The sequence below is a fragment of the Elgaria multicarinata genome, chromosome 1 (genome assembly GCF_023053635.1).
Source record: "Elgaria multicarinata webbii isolate HBS135686 ecotype San Diego chromosome 1, rElgMul1.1.pri, whole genome shotgun sequence".
Classification (NCBI taxonomy): Eukaryota; Metazoa; Chordata; class Lepidosauria; order Squamata; family Anguidae; genus Elgaria; species Elgaria multicarinata.
Window position 1 is genome coordinate 140,481,187 of NC_086171.1, and position 19,792 is coordinate 140,500,978.

At 38.8% G+C, this 19,792-nt stretch overlaps 1 protein-coding gene across 4 annotated transcripts in view; it reads left to right on the forward strand.

Annotated features, from left to right (window-relative positions):
• Window positions 1-19,792, forward strand: part of JAK1 (Janus kinase 1) — a 55,053-nt gene that overhangs the window by 23,926 nt on the left and 11,335 nt on the right. For 3 of the 4 annotated variants that reach the window (XM_063137837.1, XM_063137853.1, XM_063137844.1), the window contains exons 7-19: window positions 4,871-5,204; window positions 5,789-5,971; window positions 7,284-7,441; window positions 8,271-8,394; window positions 9,168-9,357; window positions 10,653-10,759; window positions 11,838-11,978; window positions 13,820-13,907; window positions 14,871-14,998; window positions 16,248-16,383; window positions 17,479-17,630; window positions 18,025-18,175; window positions 19,380-19,474. In XM_063137837.1, the coding sequence (XP_062993907.1) occupies window positions 4,871-5,204; window positions 5,789-5,971; window positions 7,284-7,441; window positions 8,271-8,394; window positions 9,168-9,357; window positions 10,653-10,759; window positions 11,838-11,978; window positions 13,820-13,907; window positions 14,871-14,998; window positions 16,248-16,383; window positions 17,479-17,630; window positions 18,025-18,175; window positions 19,380-19,474 (1,987 nt within the window). The remainder of the gene's footprint in view (window positions 1-4,870; window positions 5,205-5,788; window positions 5,972-7,283; window positions 7,442-8,270; window positions 8,395-9,167; window positions 9,358-10,652; window positions 10,760-11,837; window positions 11,979-13,819; window positions 13,908-14,870; window positions 14,999-16,247; window positions 16,384-17,478; window positions 17,631-18,024; window positions 18,176-19,379; window positions 19,475-19,792) is intronic. The other variant, XM_063137861.1, reaches the window with a different exon arrangement.

Sequence of the window (19,792 nt, forward strand, 5' to 3'; positions counted from 1 at the left end):
ATGGCTGGGTCTGGGAAACATCAGGCAGGGATTGGGCTGGAGGCTGCTTTCTGTTTAATGCAGAAACAATCGTAGTAAAACCTAAATTGATTTTTTTCTTTATAACCTTTGTCCTAAAAGTTTTGTGGTTTTGAAAGATTAAACAATGCCTCTGTGTTGCTTAGGGCTGCAAGCAGAGCATCTTGCTAGCCAAGTGTTCAGTCCCTGAGAATCACAGAGGTGAATAAGCAGACTCTTCCGAGTCCAAGATGCCTGCTCAGTCCAGGCAATGCAGGGAGGAGGTATGGGGTGGGTGGGGAAGGAAAGAGGGGAAACTCATTGGAGAGGTGGTGCAGCTTTTGGACTGCCTCTGAAGGGTCCTGTTATGTAGGAGCTTCATAATATTTTGATTGTCCTTTATGCCAGGTAGATAATCTATATATAGGAGGGGGCCTTAGTGTCTTGAAGAGGGAGTTCTTAAATAGGATAATGGGTGGGTACCAGAGAGTGCTGCCAGGACACTGAGACTGAAAGTTAATAGCCTTCAAGAGATTAGAGAGGATGTCCGGCAGCATGAAGACAGGTGGTGTGCAATGCAGTAAAAGATTTGGGGGACCATCTTGGTCCCATGATGTGGCGAGCACATTTTTCAACATGGGTAGGAGAACAAGTCAACCCTGTAAGGTAATATTTCAATTGTTCTTCCACAAAAAAGAACCAGTATGCCAAGTTCAAGGCTTCATAGTACTTATTGTTGGCACTTAGTTGTAACCATTTTACACGTATTTAGCTTGTTCCATCCTGCTGTGCAAATGATAATTATAAGGTGCTTTATACTTAAACTTACGTGAACTGAATGGTTCCTGTGTGCCAAGCTGATTACTGAACCCTTATTGACCTGTACTGTAAAAACATCAGGTGCAGCTGAATCTAAAATGGAACAGAACCAAACATGTAATGATACGATTCCTGGTGACTTACCCATACCCTATGCTTTTTCTCGCGTTCTCATCCAAGATTGTCTCAGGTGCTAACCCAAACCCATCTACTTTGCCCTGTTGACAAAATACCAGTTTGAGTCTTTCAATCATTCCCCATTAAAAAGTTTTGTTCAATAATTAATGAATTATAAACATTGCCTTTATTTGCTCTTAATAACAGGAATGGGCTTATCTAGGATATACAGTGAAGCAATTGCAAACACAGGGTGGTGGATGGACACATCCAGGCTGTGGACAGACTATAGTCAGGCCAGGGGCATGCTTAGTGAACTACCAATGAGAGCAGGAGTATTTTCATTTCCCCTCAGTTCAGCACTCCTGTCTTTATGGAGCAACTGTCTTAACCATGGGTTTGTCAATTTGATCATAGCAAACCAAAGTCAAGCTTTGTAAATCTAGTTTGGTGTGTCTGTTTAATTGAGTCACTGTTGTTGATTATCACTGTTGTGATAATTTTCATTTATCACACCAATGTTCTGTACAAAAGTGGCATATTTAAGGGGCTGTTACCACCTGGCAATTTCCTTTAGATTTCTTTGTATAAACAATATCTATACCTTCACTAATTTGTGTCTGTTTAGAGGAATTCTACATAATATTGCTTGTATGTTGCATTTCTATGAAGCTGAACTGCAGCTTGCACAACAGAACAGCTTTTTCTGAATCACATGGGTTTTTAGGGGGGAATTTATGCTAATACACATTACCACTAATGTCAGGCATATTTTGCATTTATGCAAGTGTGCATTATTGCTAATGTGAATTAGTACTAGTAGAACAAAATTCTGATTTTAAAAAGTTCAATTATGTCAATGAATGGACAAACAATGGAGCAAAATATACCTGATAATCCATGAAACACTGATGGAATGTATTTAACAAAATCCGTACATTCTAGTCTCAAGCAATATGATTAGGCAGCCAAATGCAACTTCTTAAACAATTTCTCCTAAGGGGGTGTGTTTTCTGCCTAAATGCATTTCTTTAGGGTACAAATTTTTATAAAAGCTGGAGTTTTTGTATCAAATAAAATCCACTTGATTTCAATACAGAGGAAGTACTTCATTCAGTTTACCAGAGCAGTTTCCCCTCCATAGTTACAACAGAAATTGCTAATGATTGCAAGTCACCAGGGCCTGATCTACACAAAGCAGGATATAACACTATGAAAGTGGTTTGAAAATGGTATATTGAATGTATCATGGGCCCCACAGTTATCAGTCCACTTCAAAACCATTATAAAGAAGTAGTGTAGATTCTCCCCTGATTGTCCCAGGCACGGCTGTTGGATGTCAAAGACCCAGAGTCTTCATCCAGCAGCAAGAAATTTTACTTAGAGCAGTAAAAGCGAAAGAGTCAACTTTATTGTATATGGTTACCAGTTGGATATTACAAGGTGAGGCGACAATTATAGGATCCCTGGTCTCTTATTACTTGAAAGCCTAGTTCTTAAGCACCAATATAAATGATAACATTCTGTTTTTCCTGTCATTCTAAGATCTGGTTTAGTATTCTATGGGTGCATACGGATGGGATGTCAGAATAAGGATGGGGTTTTTACACTCAGCGTCTGTTCTTTTAATGGGGGTTTCTTAATAAGGAAAAGCATTGAATGCCAGCACCTGCTAAGTAACTAAGGTTTCCCAAATACAAATATTTTTGTTAAAGCTGATTTCAGTAGAAAGCACTCATTTTCTGGCTCGTTAAGCTTGTGTTAGGTTTGGAACATGATATTCCCACACTTGTATAAGATATTCCTACTCTTGTATAAGAGGGTTCGCAATACTTTGATTGCTCAGTAATCCTTACAAAAACTCTGAGATAGATCAATAATAATATCTCCATATTGTTGAGGGGGAGAAGCTGATACTAAGAGGTAGGGCTGTGCCCTAGGACCACCGATGAGGGACTTGCCACTTGACAACTCTTTCTCATAACTGTTCCACTATGGTTAATTTTGGGCTTCTCAAGCTTTGCCACGGTGTTGTCTGATCCCCCAACTACCAAGCTTATCACAGATCATAACTGCATTTCATTATGTTAAATCTACTGTCACTAACAACCATTTTTTTTTACAACCTAGAATATTAACTGAAGACTAACTGCTTCTTATTATTATTATTATTATTATTATTATTATTTGCCTACAAAAGGTACTTTTAGACTTAGAGCCAAGTCTGGGCTAGGGGTATTTATGTGTTTCCTTTTTTCTGCTTTAGACCCCAAAGTCACCCCAAAGGTTCATAGCATTGAGAGAGGGTGCCAACTGGTTGGGAAAGACAATCAGCTTTGCCAGGGATCATTGGATTATTCCAATGTATACTCCTGTAACGTGACATACTATGTGGAAGTAGCTTGTGTGCTGGCAGACGTATGTTTGGAGAGGGCCTCAGAAGTGCAAAAGAGCAAACTCAAGGTTTATGATTATTACGTAGGCAAATGCTTACTTGCGCAAACATTTCAAGCGTTTAAAAATCAAAAATGTACAAAAGACAGGTATAGAACTAGGCATCGTTAAGCAGACAATCCAAAACAAAGGAACACAGTGGATATTTAACTTCTTGTAATTATTGGTTCAACCACAGATGCTCTAGGCTAATCTGGCGTTATAGAGCTTTTAGAGGACTAGATATTCATTTCTAAATCATGACTTAGCCACAGGAGCTTGGGGCGGGAAACCATTTCATCTTCCTTATGCAATGAAGTGGCATCCATCAATCCCCACTATGTAGATGAATGAAGGGCAAGTCAGAAATAATAGTCTCCCTGCGGAAACCAGTCATCCTTGGGGAAACTTAAAAGATACCATTTCAGTCAATTTTGTTACTCTCTGAAGTGTGCTTCTTGCTGACTTGTTCAGCACTAAACAAAAGGCTTAGCTCAGACAACACATTTCTCAACAGTGGTTTTAGAACTCCACGGTGGAGTTCTTACATTGTCATTGAGAAATGTGTTGTCTGGCGGGCAAACACTCCATGCTGAATATCCACACTATGCAGAGTAGAGTTCCTGCACAAACATTGTGTTGTGTGGAGGGCTCCGCAGAGTTTTCTGTTGAGTTGACTTCTCCCACTGGCTACAGAATTCTCTGGCAAGAGTGGTGGAAGGAGTGAGTGCCACCCTAGAAGAGCCGCTGGGATTAGTTTTTTTGCAGCAGTGGCTGATGGGATACCATTGGGAGGACCGGGGGAGGAGAGATGGCTGAAGAATTATCAATCAAATGTTGCAATGGATTTTACTCAACTCCACGATAGCCCACAGTCACCAACGGTGGAGTTAGTACATGTTTTGTGGGGAGTACCTCCTAAAAACTCAACCATTGAGTGGAGTTTTCACATTGCATTGACTAACTGAGTCAAACGTAACAGAAATTGCAAAGTTTGCTTTAATGTTTTGGCTTAGGTGTGCTAAGTTTGGCCCATTTTGCAAGGTATTTGCTCATCTGGAAGTACAAAGTGTGAAGTTTTCTTTGTATGAATTTGTGGCATGGCTGACCAACCTACACTTATGGCAATAAATGAAGAAATGAGAATCCCTAATTCTGATAAACAGCCAATAAAAACCTACTTGCTTATTTACTCACTAATTAAATAAATTAAATAAAAGCACACCATGAATTTTGACACTAATTTGTCAAGGGTGTGAAAAGAACCAGTATATTTAAAGGCGAGGTTATTGAGCAAAAACTATTAAAAGATATCCATACATCTGTGAATACATTGCACCCTGAGCTTTCAAGCATTCTTTTTTGTTTATATATGTATTTTTATCCAAAGATGTTTTCTTTTTGAAGCTTTCCTGTTATACCTTGGTTTTCATTAAATATCCCTTCTGGAAGATAATGACAGGAACAATGAATATGCATTTTCTTTTTCCCCATCCCTTTCCAGCTATAAACGGTATATTCCAGAAACTCTGAGCAAGAATATTAGACAGAGGAATTTATTAACCAGAATGCGAATAAACAATGTTTTCAAGGATTTCCTTAAGGAATTTAACAACAAGACCATCTGCGACAGCAGTGTTTCTCCACATGATCTGAAGGTGAAATATTTGTCAACAATGGAGACACTAACAAAGCATTATGGAGCAGAAATCTTTGAGGCTGTCTCATTGCGGGTTTCATCAGAGAATGAAAAAAATTTGGAGGACTCTACTATCATCCCAAATTATGACGTGATGGTGACAGGCAATCAGGGAATTAAGTGGCGGCTTAAACCATATGTAAGTATCCTAATATATGAGAGATATGAAAATTAGTTTGAATAAGACCAACTAAGTGTTGTTGTGTTTTAATCATGTTATATAAGGTGTTTTAACTTGTGCTTACTTGCATAAACAGACTTGGCGCTGCTAGGAATATTTTCTGAAGTAAGTAAGATGTTATCAGAACCAAAGCTTACGGTAAACACATGTTTAAACAATGGACAAAGATCTTTCCAGGGACAGCACTTTCTATGAATTTGAGGGAAAGATGTTGACATGAAATAAACAAAATTCATGAATGTTTTATTCTAAGGGTGTAATTTACAAACCTGGTCATATTATGGCATCTCTAAGCTTTATTTGAAGAGTTAATTCTCTGTGGAGCAGGGAAATCTACCTTAATTTATCAATATAATTAAAACGTTTTCTCTTATGAAATGGCCATGTGTCTAGACTTTGTATTTACATTAATTTCACATTTATATTTAATTGTTCTGATACTGACCTTCATGTGCTTTCTGTAGATACATATTTTTATTCCAGTACTGCAGCTTGTCTCTCCCCTCCCCACCTCTTAACCTACATACTTTTATGTCAACCAGGTTACACAGAGTGATAAAGAAAAACATAAAATAAAGAGGAAAAAAACAGACAGTAAAGTCAAGAAAAATGAAGAAAAAAGGAAGAGGGAGGAATGGAACAGTTTTTCTTACTTTCCTGAAATTACTCACCTTGTGATCAAGGAGTCCGCTGTCTGCATCTACAAGCAAGATAATAAAAGAATGGTAAGTGCTCTAGGTCCTATAAACAATTCAATACACTTGTACTGTGCTCTACTGATTACATAACTAGTACCCTCTTAATTCTAGACCTGCAATCACTGACATAGAATAGGACCCTTACTTCATATTAACTATCACTGAAAAATTGAGAGAGTTCTTCCACTCTTCTTATATTGGCACTGTGAATATGTATGTATGTTAAACTAATCATGTGCCTGTCACATACGGGGCTTGTTCAGAAGGCACCTTTAACCACAATGAATAAGACCTTTTGCTTTATTCACCATAGTTAAAGCCATGGTTTAAGGTATCTTCTGAACACAGCCTGTATTTCTGGCTTAACCACCATGGTTAAAGCCATGGTTTAAAGTGTCTTCTGAACAGGGCCATATTGCACATGCTCCCCTACTCCCACGGGCATGTTTTCATGGTGTAGATAAAGTGAAACAGTGTGCATCACCTCACACGTTAAGTGGATCATATATTTTTAATGTGTGCTTTTTCCTATATGACGTGAAAAGACCCTTGTTCACCTCACCATTTTTGCAGCACCATTCTGGGTACATTAAGCCTCAGATGGGAGCTGTGTCCAGGTTTAATAGCAGTGGAATCATAGCACTGTAAAGTACATGAAGCGCATCTTACATATATATATATATATATATATATATATATATATATACACATATACATATACATATATATATATATATACACATACATACACACACACACACACACACACACACACACCCCTGTGTATGTGGTCATCCAAAGCATTGGAGTGAGATGTTCAAATACACAGATAACAATTCAAGTATGTTTCATTAAGGCTGAAATCCTGTGCAAATTTACTTAGAAGTAAGTTCTGTTGAAATCTCGGTGAGACTTGCTCCTGAGTAAATAAAGATAAGATTCAGATTGTGTGCAGCTGCTTTTGTACTGAGCCAAAGTTGGGAAGCTGTGCCTGAAGTTCAATAGATCTGAATGAAGCAAAGATCTATATGTTAGGGAAATTATCTAGGTCTAGAAGTGGCGTTTCCCCCCCGCTTTTTTTTTTTTATCAAGCCTTCAGTTTTCTTCTCGGAACATGAGGAAAGGTTCCTAGATTTATTATTTATTTATTTATTTATTACATTTTTATTGATTACATTTCCTGTTTTCGTATTGTAATTTCCCTCGATTACATAGATAAAGGATATATATTTTTAGAAAATTAAAAATTAAAATCCTGGAGAAAATAAAGAATGAATGTCTTTCTAATTGTTGATTACAGTTTCTTATAATTCTTCATAAAATTACTTTTCTGCTCTAGGAATTTAAACTGTCTTCACGTGAGGAAGCCTTGTCATTTGCTGCTTTGATAGATGGATACTTCAGGCTTACTGCAGATGCTCATCATTATCTCTGCACAGATGTCGCACCACCCTTGATAGAACACAATATTAAAAATGGCTGCCATGGTCCCATTTGGTTAGTTAATGTCCTTTAAACACTCTGCTTTCTAAAGAGACAATAATCTTTATGTGAATAATTTTCATATTTTCTTTCACGAATCTTACTTTTAACTAATCTACCAAGTAGTTAAAATCTGAATTCTTAGGATTTTTTTTTAAAAAGTGAAAACTGGTGATGTGGAAATATACTTTAAAAACTCGTAACTGTTTTTAAAGCATAGATTCTCTGGCATATTATAGTATCCCATACCTGCATTCAATTCGACTGGTTAACCTAACGAGATTATGAAAGCTCCAGAGCAAATATCACTATGCGTATATGGGACTTCTGAATAAGCATAGTCTTCTATGTGGTGAAAACCTCTATTTTTGCAATGAAGATTTTTTCTCAGAGCTCTTTCCATTATTAATCTGAGAATCCCATGTTCATGCAGGAGCTATGTGTGCACATCTGAATAAAATGTGTAAATTGCCCATTATCTTTTCCTCTTCTTGGAACAGCTTATCTCCTGGATACTTCCTTTAGTAATTAATCTTAATGTTTTTAATGTTGTAAACAATTGCTACAAAGCATGAGTCAATGACCGAAATCTGAATATGTACTTAAAGTGCAGTGAATTCATTTTGGGTCATAAAAATGGATATTCTTATTCTAGATTTCTCAGTTGAAACTCATTCTCCTTAAATTATTTGATTCCTGTTTAAAATACATATTTAAAAATATGGACTACCTGTAAAAGTGTATCATAAAGTATTTGGCAACCAATAGTTTAAAATGCAGTCTAAATTTCAAGGGGATGTTAAATTATCCTCACATACAACTGCTCATTTCTAAATACTTTCAGCACGGATTATGCCATCAACAAGCTGAAGCAAGAAGGCAATGAGGAGGGGACATATGTCCTAAGGTGGAGTTGTACAGACTTCAATAACATCCTCTTGACAGTGATATGTAATGAATACTCACAGGTATGATGGAGTTTTACCAGTTGCGCATCCAATGGTTTTATCTGCCTAGATTATTTTTGATCTGTAAATGTTTGAAGAGTAGGATTGAGAAGTAGTAGTCTGGCCCTTGATGGTTCCAAACTTTACGCTTATGAAAATTGGGCATGAATTGTTCTCACTTACTTATGAGAGGCTATAAGATGGAACTGGCTGACTCTTACTGTAGCTTCCTCAAGCTGCAAGTGATAGGTTTGATCAGGTTCTAGGCTCTTTTATCTACTCTATAATTGGGGGGGGGGGGGAATCCAGGGAGTGTGGTTAATGAATCATAATTTCGTTTGGGTATAGTTAGTTTTTCTCATATGTAGTATCTTATTTCTTGCCAATTGGAGTGAGATGTATGTGTAGCTAAAATATTAATCTGCTAATTTGGAACAGATTAGACCTGAAATTGTCTGACTGCCATAGTACCTCTATGATTGATATGACACTTTCACCCATTCTGCTTATGATGGATGGCAAAATTATTGGTGAACTTGTTTGTTGCACTTTCTCAATAAGAGAAAACACATATGTTGTTTTTCTTTCCAGTTTGTGTGGAGTCATCCAGAGCTCCCTTATTTACCACAAGATAGAATTAACTTGTTTTAGCAAATGCCTGCTAAATCAATTCCAAATATGATTTCACTGCATTCTCTGGAATCTCTTCAGGAATAGATTTAGATTTAGTTACTTTCCACGCATTTTACTTAAAATTGATTTATTCTATCTCTTCCATACTTCCTTCTCCACAGCAGTTGCTAAATACTCCCAAACAGTACAAAAACTTCCAGATTGAAATGAATAAAGATGGATGTCTCCTGCATGGATCCGATAAGTTCTTTCCATCTCTGAAGGAATTGATGGACCATTTAAAAGGGCAGCTGCTTAGAACAGACAATATAATATTCACACTTAAGACATGTTGTCAGCCAAAGCCAAGAGGTAAGTGTCTTTACATTAATCAATAAAACTCTTAACAACACTCACCCCCACCACACATGTATACCAAGAATTATTTGATCCTTTCAGTGGAATTGTGTGCTCATAGTTCTAGCCAATCCTAAAGTATCAAACAGGTCAGTCCTTTTTAATGTAACAATGGCCCCATTCAGAAGACACCTTAAACCATGGCTTTAACCATGGTGAATAAGCAGAAAGCCTTATTCATCGTGGTTAAAGTCATGGTTTAAGGTGTCTTCTGAACACAGCTTGGCTTTCTGGCTTAACCACCATGGTTAAAGCCATGGTTTAAGATGTCTTCTGAACAGGCTCTGAGATTTGTTCAATGTCAAAGGTCAATTTCATACCTTAGTACCTAGAAGCACTGCATGTATAAAAGCCTCTGCCTGGGAATTGTAACAAGGAGTTTCAATAGCTGCTACAAGTGCACAAACTTGGAGAGACTGCTTCCAGCCCTCTCGTTGTAATGAGAGAGCTACTATTTCTGGTATTTTGAGTCATGCCCCCTTTTGCCTTTAGCTCCATTCACCACTGGAATGCAGCCCCCTGAGAGCTGCTCTGAAATGGAATTCAACCATCAGGCTGAAAGAGGTTCTGTACCTCTTCCTTAGAGGGGTGTGGTGAGGCCAAACTGTCATTCTTAGCTCCTCCAAAGAAAGGCAGGCTACAAATACAAGCAAATAATAATGACTTTTGCAGGTGCATTGAAGAAAGTGAATGTTCCTTTGTATGTAGTATTTCAACAGCAATCATCAGCAAAAGTATTCCAATAATTAGAAGTATTCTAATTATTGGAATACTTCTTTAAATGTAATGTGCTATGTCAAATTACATACTTTAAATGTAACGTGCTGTGCCAAATTAGTGTCATCTAGTGTAACAGCTAGAGTATTAGTGCCCTCTGAATTATTTTTGCCTTACGTTTGAATCCTACCTTTTCATATAAAGAACTCAGAGCAACCTACTAACTCAAAGTTGTTATGAGGCTATGCTGAGAGAGGGTGACTTGCACAAAATTGTTCAATGAGAATCATAATTGCATGGGGATTTTAACTTGTGTTTTCTATCATCAAAGCCATATTTAGACTCTAGCCTATATGTGGGCTGAGCAGGGCTATGCTGAAGATTATACTCTGCATATCTTTAATTCTTATGCAATTATTCCAGTGCGGGGCTATCATTATGAAGATTGCTAACAACAGTATTTTGCAAAGCTCATAAGAAGTAGGGAGACAACGGTTTGAAGCATATTAAAGAGGACTTATTTTCCTTACCAGAAATCTCCAATTTGCTAGTGGCTACAAAGAAATCCCAAGAATGGCAACCAATATGTCCTTTAGGTCAGCTCAGCTTCCATCGAATCCTTAAAGAAGAAATAGAACAAGTAAGTAGTTATAGAATTGAAAATATTCCATGAATATATGCTTTCCTGCTGTTCTTTGAAAACTGCTTAACGCTGATACCTAAGAATATGTAGCAAAAGTCTGTTAACCTCACCTCACAATCTCTAAGTAACTAATATTAAATCTGCAGTGAAAATTCAAGTTACTATGCGCCTCCTTCCCCTTTCTAAATTTTGCATGTTACTATATGCTGAGGTAGGCAACATGGTACTCATGGGCACCAGTGCGACTCTGGACACATTTCTTGGCAGCCACAAAGGTGCCACACCACTCCCCCTTTTTTAATTAACACATTGTCCAGTAACTAGGATTGCTGTGAAATAAGTTTCTGTTGATGCTGAATACTGTGAGTTCAAAAAAGTTGGCGAATAATGTGTTGGGGCTCAGCCCCCACCTCTCCCTAGTACTCAGTAATTTTCGGCAGGTTACTTGTCCTTTGCCATGCCTCCCATGGCAGCCATTTTGTGGTGATGCTCAGGACAGTTTCTCAAATTGCCAGATGTGTTCACAGAAAGAGAGTGATAGGTCAGGTTGCTTTTTAGATGAGATTATTCATATAAGTTTGTTTTTAAAAAAGACTGCTTTAATACAGTAATGCGTATCCATTCAGCATCTTACCAAGTACAGATATATAATGCAATGTAATGCTTAATCTAGCTTCACCCTGGGCTCATGTGCTCCCCTCCTCCTCAAACACGTTAGCAAGAAGTTCCACTTCCATTTTAGCTTAACTGTAGCTTGCCACGTCGTCCAATCCTTTTAAAGTTAATCCTAGCTATGGTTTGTTTGAAACAAGCCAGCCTCAAATCAGGATTTATGAAACTGTCTTGTTTCAACAAACCATAGCTGAGATTAACCACAGTTTAGGATAAAGGACATACTAAACTGCAGTTAATCTACAGGGGAAACAGAAGCGTCATTATAATGAAACTTCAAAGTGCAAAATACATTTTAATGTAAGTGTTTTCTCCGTGGTGACTAATGATATGAGTGTTACTAAAACAAACAAAAGGCTTATTTTGCTAAAATTTCTAACTGTTGGATTAAAATTGTATTTAGGGTGAACATCTTGGGAGAGGAACAAGAACACAGATTTACTCTGGCATTCTTCGTTATAAGGATGATGAAAGTTATCACAGTGAAAAGGCAATGAAAGTTCTTCTTAAAGTCTTGGATCCCAGCCACAGAGACATTTCTCTGGTAGGTTCCTCTCTGTAGGTTCATTTATAAAATGGTTGATGTCATTGCTGCTAATTTTCTTTTATATACATTGGAGCGTGTAACCATGCATTTGTAATATAGGTAAGAGTTTATCCCAGGCTTCTCCAGATGTGTTGAACTACAACTGACAACATTCTGTGATGTGAGTTGTAGTTAAAGACATCTGGAAGATATCAGGTTGTAGAAGACTGGTTTATCCAAATGATTCTGAAGCTATATCAATACAGAATAAATGCCTCGGAGTTGCCTCTGATGGGCTGAAACTCATTTTGTTGTGCTAGAAGGGACTATCTCCTATTGTCAAATATTGGCCATTTGGTATGCAACTTCCCAAATCTCTGTTGGTAACTGAGGTACTCATTGGGAAGATGGGAAATGTTTCTCCTTTGTTTAGATGGGGAGGAGATATTTCAGGCATGGGCTTTCTCATTTCCTATTGGTCATTGCTAGATAGAGATACTCCTTCATAAGACTCTCCTCCTCTGATATTGTTGGGATTTGGAAGCCACTTCTTCCTGGATCTCACACTGGATCCTTACTAATTCCTGATGGCATTTGGAATCCAGAAACTTGGATTCTAGTGAAAGTCTAGCAATAGACTGTAACGCCTCACAGTGTGCTCACACAATAAATATGTATTGAAATACATATATGCATCAAACCTTGTTATATTAGCACTGACAGATTGGGTTAGCGTGTCCCTGTGAGCTGTTTTTTCCATCCACGGGGACTTGTTTCCCTCAAACAACCCACCCTGAAAAGCCAAAGTCTGCAGCAGAGGTTGTTTTTACCTACGGTGGGCTATTGTGTCATCTGGCATGCCAGCATGGGTTACTGCAATTGGCTACCAAGTCGCTCGGCAAGAGCAGCTGAAAACACTGTCAGTGCTCTGCTCCTCTTGAGTTATCTCTTGTTTTCCTGCCACATTCAGCTGTGTCTTCACCTCCAGACCATCTCTGCCCTCCCCCTGCATGATTCCACCTGTGGTTAAAACCTCACTCTTCCATGAAAAAGCAAATCTGTGCATTTATCCAGTAGCACATGTGGCAGCTCCACATAAGGGGAGCCTTATTAAATTTCATCTCAATCCCACAAAGTTTCAAGAAGTTGGTCCCCCCCCCATCCCTTTTTGTTGTACATGGGTAGAGATAGGGGACCCAGCAAAGGCTTAGGAAGGCAGTACAAGGGAAGGGAAGGTATGGTTTCCATCACAAAGGAAGCTGAGATACCTGGGCATCTGGGCAGGAGGAATACAGAAGGTGGAGAGAGGAATAAACCATGCTGTGTGCTTGTTTTCCTGATCATCTGACAGGAGCACAGTAGATGGTTTGCAAAACACTGCATAGCTTATCACACACCATGGATGACGTGATGTGTGAACATATCCCTACTAACGAAGTGTGCAATCTGGTCCTTTCTGTGTAGCTGGGAGTGAACAAATTGCTCTAGGGTACAAATTTGTTCATGTACACAGTTTGGTCATAAACCATTATATAATCTGCAACTAAGTAGGTCTTCAGTCAGTTCTTACGGGGTTATATTCAATGATATATAGCCGTACTAATTACTCCAAGGCTGTGTACTTTCTGTGGCTGCAGCGCTTGACGTGAGAACTACTTCTTGATTAATCTGAACTACAGTTATTTGCGAGCGGAATTTTGGTCATGGATTACAATCACTTCAAATAGTCATGTAAACACATGCAGATCATTGAAATTACAGTTACTGTCTGAATCCATAGACTTTTAGTGTTTTCATAGTTTTGTTGATCTTAAATCTCTGCTTTGGTACCCCCTGAAAAATATGTGTATTTTAAATAGGCATTTTTTGAGACAGCAAGCATGATGAGACAAATTTCCCACAAGCACATTGTCCTTCTCCATGGAGTTTGTGTCCGCGATGTAGAAAGTAAGTAAATTCTTTCTGAATACAACTTTTCAAGTAGAAGTGATGGTTGAATTAGTTGGTTTAGAACAGAGGTAGGCATCCTGTGGTCCTAAGGGCCTCAGACTATTTAAAAAAAATATTTGAGGTAAAAATCACATATTTTCAATGTAATTAATAAGTAGATAAAAATATTAAAACTTTTTCAATGAACAAAACGCATACATTACATAGGAAATCCAATAACAATTAACTGAAATCACTGGAGTTTCAGTATATTAATAACCTTATATTTATCCAAAGAAGATTTTTAGGGGTTAAAGATTTGGATGTCATTATCTCGATGTGTTTATGACATGCTGGTGGTTTTCTCTGGGAACCTTGTTTGTTAATAAATTATACCAAATTGTATGGAATGTGTCAGATCCTTTTTGTTGCCTTTGTGCCCTTGACTGTTTAGTTAATTTTTCAGCCAATGTTCCAGAGATCATTATCCCATACAGCTATTGACAGATCTGTAGATTCTTTGCAATTCTTTGCTATTAGTTGATGATACGCCGCCATCATAAAAGTCAGCATTTCTTTTTCCATTTAATGTTCATTAGGGCTAATTTCAAAAGCCCTCTGTCAACTCAGATCTCTGGCAGGAGCTATTTGTTCCTCGGTGAGAGAGAAGAAGGATGGAGGAGGACATGGTAGAAAAGAGGAGGGTTGGCTCTGCCCACTCAGGGCTCTGGTCCTGCCCTTCGATAACTTCTGTGTGTCCATCGATGGCATGCAAACTTTCAACAATTGCCACTATGGGAATATGGACCCACCCTTATCTTAATTTCTTTTCCCATTTTTCCCAGCTTCCAGCATAGAAATTAAAAATTTCCTGGAAGATTTCATTTGTGTGATTTTCTTCTACAGTAAAAATGCATTGAAGACTGAATTACATGTGCTTTTCCTATGGCACTAATTCCCCCCCCCCCTCTGTGGTTTCAGACATTATGGTGGAAGAGTTTGTTGAATTCGGGCCTCTGGATCTCTTTATGCACCGCAAGAGTGATATGCTTACAACTCCTTGGAAATTTAAAGTAGCAAAACAATTGGCAAGTGCATTAAGCTATCTGGTAAGTCCTAGGTGTTACCTACCCATTGCAATTATTTCTGTCAAATCTTCTCTACCACAAAATGCCCATTCAATGCAGCTAGACATTTGACATGTCTTCTGAAAAGCCAGCTATAAATACATACTCATGATTTCTACTTCATATGATCGGGGAATGCTCCTATACCTGTTCAGTGTTCACTCAATGTAAGTGAACATTGAGCAGGAATACACTGGTCCTAGTCCCTTCCCCACTGATTTTCTGCTTCCCTCCATCCCTGACAATCAACCAGCATTCTGTATCCACTGAGTATGCTTATTTCTCATTGGGCAGTTTTATGGAGAGTGTTTTCTAAAGATATTTTTGTGCTTATGTAAACATTGGGCTTCCCCGAGCCTTTGCAAGGACATTGCCATTTTGGAACTAAAAACATGCAATAACAGACCACAGAACATGAGTCCAGTTAACATATTGCCAGCAGTATATTGACTGTGATAGTGTTCAGGGTGACTGCATGAATAGATTTCCCTGGCTTAGCAAACAAAGCTGTTTTATATGTAACATAAGGATCACAGTCTGACAATAACTAGTAAATCTTCAAATAGATACTTTAACACTGCAAAAATCTGCCCTAAGAACCTATCCAGAGGGTAATAAGATAATCCTTACCCACTTTGAACAATCACTCTATGAACTGGCCATGCTGTATGTTGTCTTTAGTACTATATTCCCAGAACAACTACTCTTTTATTTATTCGCAACATTTATATACCGCTTTGCATCTAAATAGAGTCTGAAGTGGTGACAGATTCCAGATTCTTTGACTTTCAGAGGTGGGCAACTTGTGGCCCTCCAGATGCCTACAACTCCCATGACCATTCACCATTGGTTTTGCTGGCTAGGACTTATGGGAATTGTAGGACAAAACATCTGGAGACCCAGGAGTTGCCCACACCTGCCTTAGCCCTAAGGATAAATTAAGGAAGTTCTCAGAACAAACGTTTCCTGCCTGCACCTCCCCTCGCCCCACAGTCACCTGCACCTCCCAAAATGCCTCCTGGAGAACTGGGTAAACAAGGTGGGATGGGGCACAGGGGCTGCTAGTGGTGGGGAGGCAAAGACAGGAAATATTCCTTCCATGAACTTCCTTGTTAACTTACGTTAGGACCCAAACCATAGTATTCTGTGAATTGTTATTTTAAGTATATTTTTCAGTATACTCAAAATGCATGATTGGACCATGCTAATTAATATTCTTTTGAAAATGCAGGAGGACAAGGATTTAGTACATGGAAATGTGTGCACAAAGAATATACTGTTGGCAAGAGAAGGAATTGACAACGAATATGGACCTTTCATAAAACTGAGTGACCCAGGAATTCCAATAACGGTGCTGAGTAGACAAGGTATACCCCGGATCATAATTGTGTTCTTATGTATGCATCTATGGTACTAGTATGCTAACAGTTGGTAAGTTTAGCGGGTGTGTCAGCACTAGTTTCCCTGTACTAGGAAAAAAAAGTATGTGCAGTCTATACCTCATCCCAAGTTGTTCCATTATTAGGTGTTGTAACTAAAAGCTTAATTTTAGAAGTACTAGCTTGTCCACAGTGAGGTAGTGATCTCATAAGTTAATTACATTTTCTGTGATGAAGTGATTCCATTTCCCATTCCTGAGCTGTCTGCCAATAAACTTCATTGGATGATGCTGAGTTCTAGAGTTATGAGAGACTGAGAAAAATTGCTGAGAAAAGCCATGAAATTTAACTCCTAGTAAAAGGCAGCTGGACAACCAACTGTCAGGGATGCTTTAGGGTGGATTCCTGCATTGAGCAGGGGATTGGACTCGATGGCCTGTAGGCCCCTTCCAACTCTGCCATTCTATGATTCTATGAGCATTACAGGACAGCAAGCCAAGATCCACATGGTTTGGAATATTGCTTGTGGGGCTTCTGTTTTGTCTTCAGGCATGGCTAGAGGAGAGGGAGGCATTGCCAGTAGCAGCCAAAACCATAGATATATGTGTGCAGAATACATTTCATTACTGATAATTTTATAATTCTTTCTTATGCCGCTGCTTTGCCATTTTTTTTAATCAAAAAGGTCCAAATGTGTTAGCCTTTCCTGATAAGATGTTCCAACCCCTGATTCTTTTACTTACCTTTTTTCCAGCTCTGTAACAATCCTTTCTGAGACAGAACAGTTAGAACTGTACACTGTATTCTAAAATGTGGCATTTGTATAGAAATTTTTTTGAAGATGTGCAGAATTATAAAAACAAATTGCAGAAGATGCATACTCCATATCTTCATCCAGGTCCTTTTCCTGTATGCATCTTCCCTCTTGAAATAGACATTTCTATTATAGTTCTTGGCTTGAGTTATAAGTGATCACCTGAAAATATGTTCATTTTCGAAGACAACCTGAGACACACCAAATATTTAGGCTCTGTATACCATAATTAACTCCAAAATTCTTCCCACCCTTTTGCTTCATTTAAGAATGTGTTGAACGTATCCCCTGGCTTGCACCAGAATGTGTTGAAGACACAAAAAAATTAAGTGTGGCAGCAGATAAATGGAGTTTTGGTACAACATTGTGGGAAATTTGCTACAATGGAGAAATACCACTTAAAGACAAGACGTTAGCAGAGGTAAGGCTTTGGGGGCTTCAGGTATTTATTTATTTATTTATTACATTTTTTATACCGCCCAATAGCTGAAGCTCTCTGGGCAGTTCACATTTCTATCTTACTAGGCGGCTTTTTTGTGGAAAAAAGTTTTAAGTCTCTCATAGAAAGCTTGCGGGACAAGTGGAGTTATAAGATGAATGACCTCTTCTTTGAGTGCCGTAGGGCTTTTCAAAGACAAGGCTGATCAATCACAGTGGAGAATTTAATTCTGGGGGGGGGGGGGGGAGTTCACTGATAGGTGCTCAGTTACTGAAAACTTTCCTGATGGAAGTCTCTTGCCGAGTTTGGGATGGGAGAGAAGAAGGTTTCTTAATTATGTGAATAACACAGTTGTTTCCATCCTGTGGTCTTGCAGAAGGAGAGGTTTTATGAAGGGCATTTCACGCTTCCAGCCCCATCTTGCAAGGAGCTAGCAGATCTGATGAAGCAATGCATGCATTACGACCCTAATCAGAGGCCATTCTTTAGAGCAATTATGCGAGATATCAACAAGCTAGAAGAACAAAGTAAGGATTTTTCTTTTGCATCTTTTCCTTCTTCATAATAGTACAGTAGTAAATGAGTTTTCTTTGCTCAGTAGTATTCTTTAACATAACTGAATATGCCAGCACCTTGATGGCAATTTAAAAACCTTATTGTGTAGTTCTCCTGGGGCAGAGAAAGTGTTTGCTTTTCAGAAAATACTGGTAAGATTATTCTATGGTAGATTCATATATAAAGCTGTAGAGACAGATCCTATCCTGGAGCGTAATTTTTCAGCAGCTAAGGAAACTTCCTTTGTGAGGTGAGAGTAAAGTTTTCTAGCTCTGCCTCATCTGAATCCTGATACTGCATCAACTCATCTTTTCTATGACTCGGTTTGCACATTGTTATCATCTCAGAATTTGTTAACCTTGGATTGATGAAAATGCATCGGGTGTGAGCTTGTGTGCCCAGCCATCCGCTCCCACTGCAATAAACAATCTAAGGACGTCCCGACCCCGAGTTGTTTGTCGCTGTACCCAAACCCGGAAGTCTGGGTTGTTGGGGGGCTCACGGAGTTCAAACTCTGGGTTCTTCATTCCCCAACAATTCAGAAATCTGGGTTCAAATATCACAACAACCCGGGCTGAAGTGTCCCTGGGTTGTTTATCACAGCCGAGCCAGGCGGGTGCACTGGAACTGGCTGGATGCTTGCTCCTGCTGCATTTTCAACCCACAGTTAATAAACCCTGGATTGTTGATGACATGTGAACCAAGTCAATATCTTCTTGCCAGTGCTACAAGTACAGAACCACTCCCCACTCCCATAGCCCTTGGTATACAATGAGAGGCAGCTGTAAGCAGTCTTGCCTGCTCGTGGAGTTGTGAGTATGCAGGCGGGGCTGTCTGGCTGTCAGTTCTGCAACAAGGAGAAGTTTACTGTACAACTTCAGAGTTGAACAGGTGGCTTCTGATCTCTGCCCTCAAACACTACCCATTTCCCTCTGCCAGTTGCAACTTCCTGCTTTCTGAAAGAACTTTCCATTGTGTGGGGAGGAACAACAGTTTTTTATCATTGGTCTTTCATTATTTGGCACACAGAGGAGGGTAAACACATGATTGGCACATGGAACAGCACATCCAGCAAGATGTGGTGTGTGCTAAAGCAGAGTAACCCCAAATGTAGAGTTCTGAAAATTCAAGATTGAGTGCTCACTTGTGCCACACTGCTATTCTTATCTATGTCAGATCCTGATATTGTCTCTGAGAAGAAACCTAATGCAGAGATTGATCCCACCATTTTCGAAAAACGTTTTTTGAAGCGGATTCGTGACTTAGGCGAGGTATGTTTACTACTACTATTACTACTTAATATTTAGTGAAGATTAACATTGACACTGTGTGAGGTGCTGTATGGAACATAGAAATGGCATTCTTCCTTCCCTTTGGGGCTTGTAGCAGTAGTGTGCCAAAACATAGCTGAACTGTATTTTTACTGTGATCATCATTCAGCATTCTGCTTGTTTTAGTTTCAAAAATGCTTGTTGAGAAAGAATTGTGTTAGAATCAGCACTGTTTGGCTGTTTTTCCTGTGCAGGGTAGTGGATTTTCTTACACATTTACAGAGAGACAAGCATGGCATGATCCCTTGTGACAGAAAG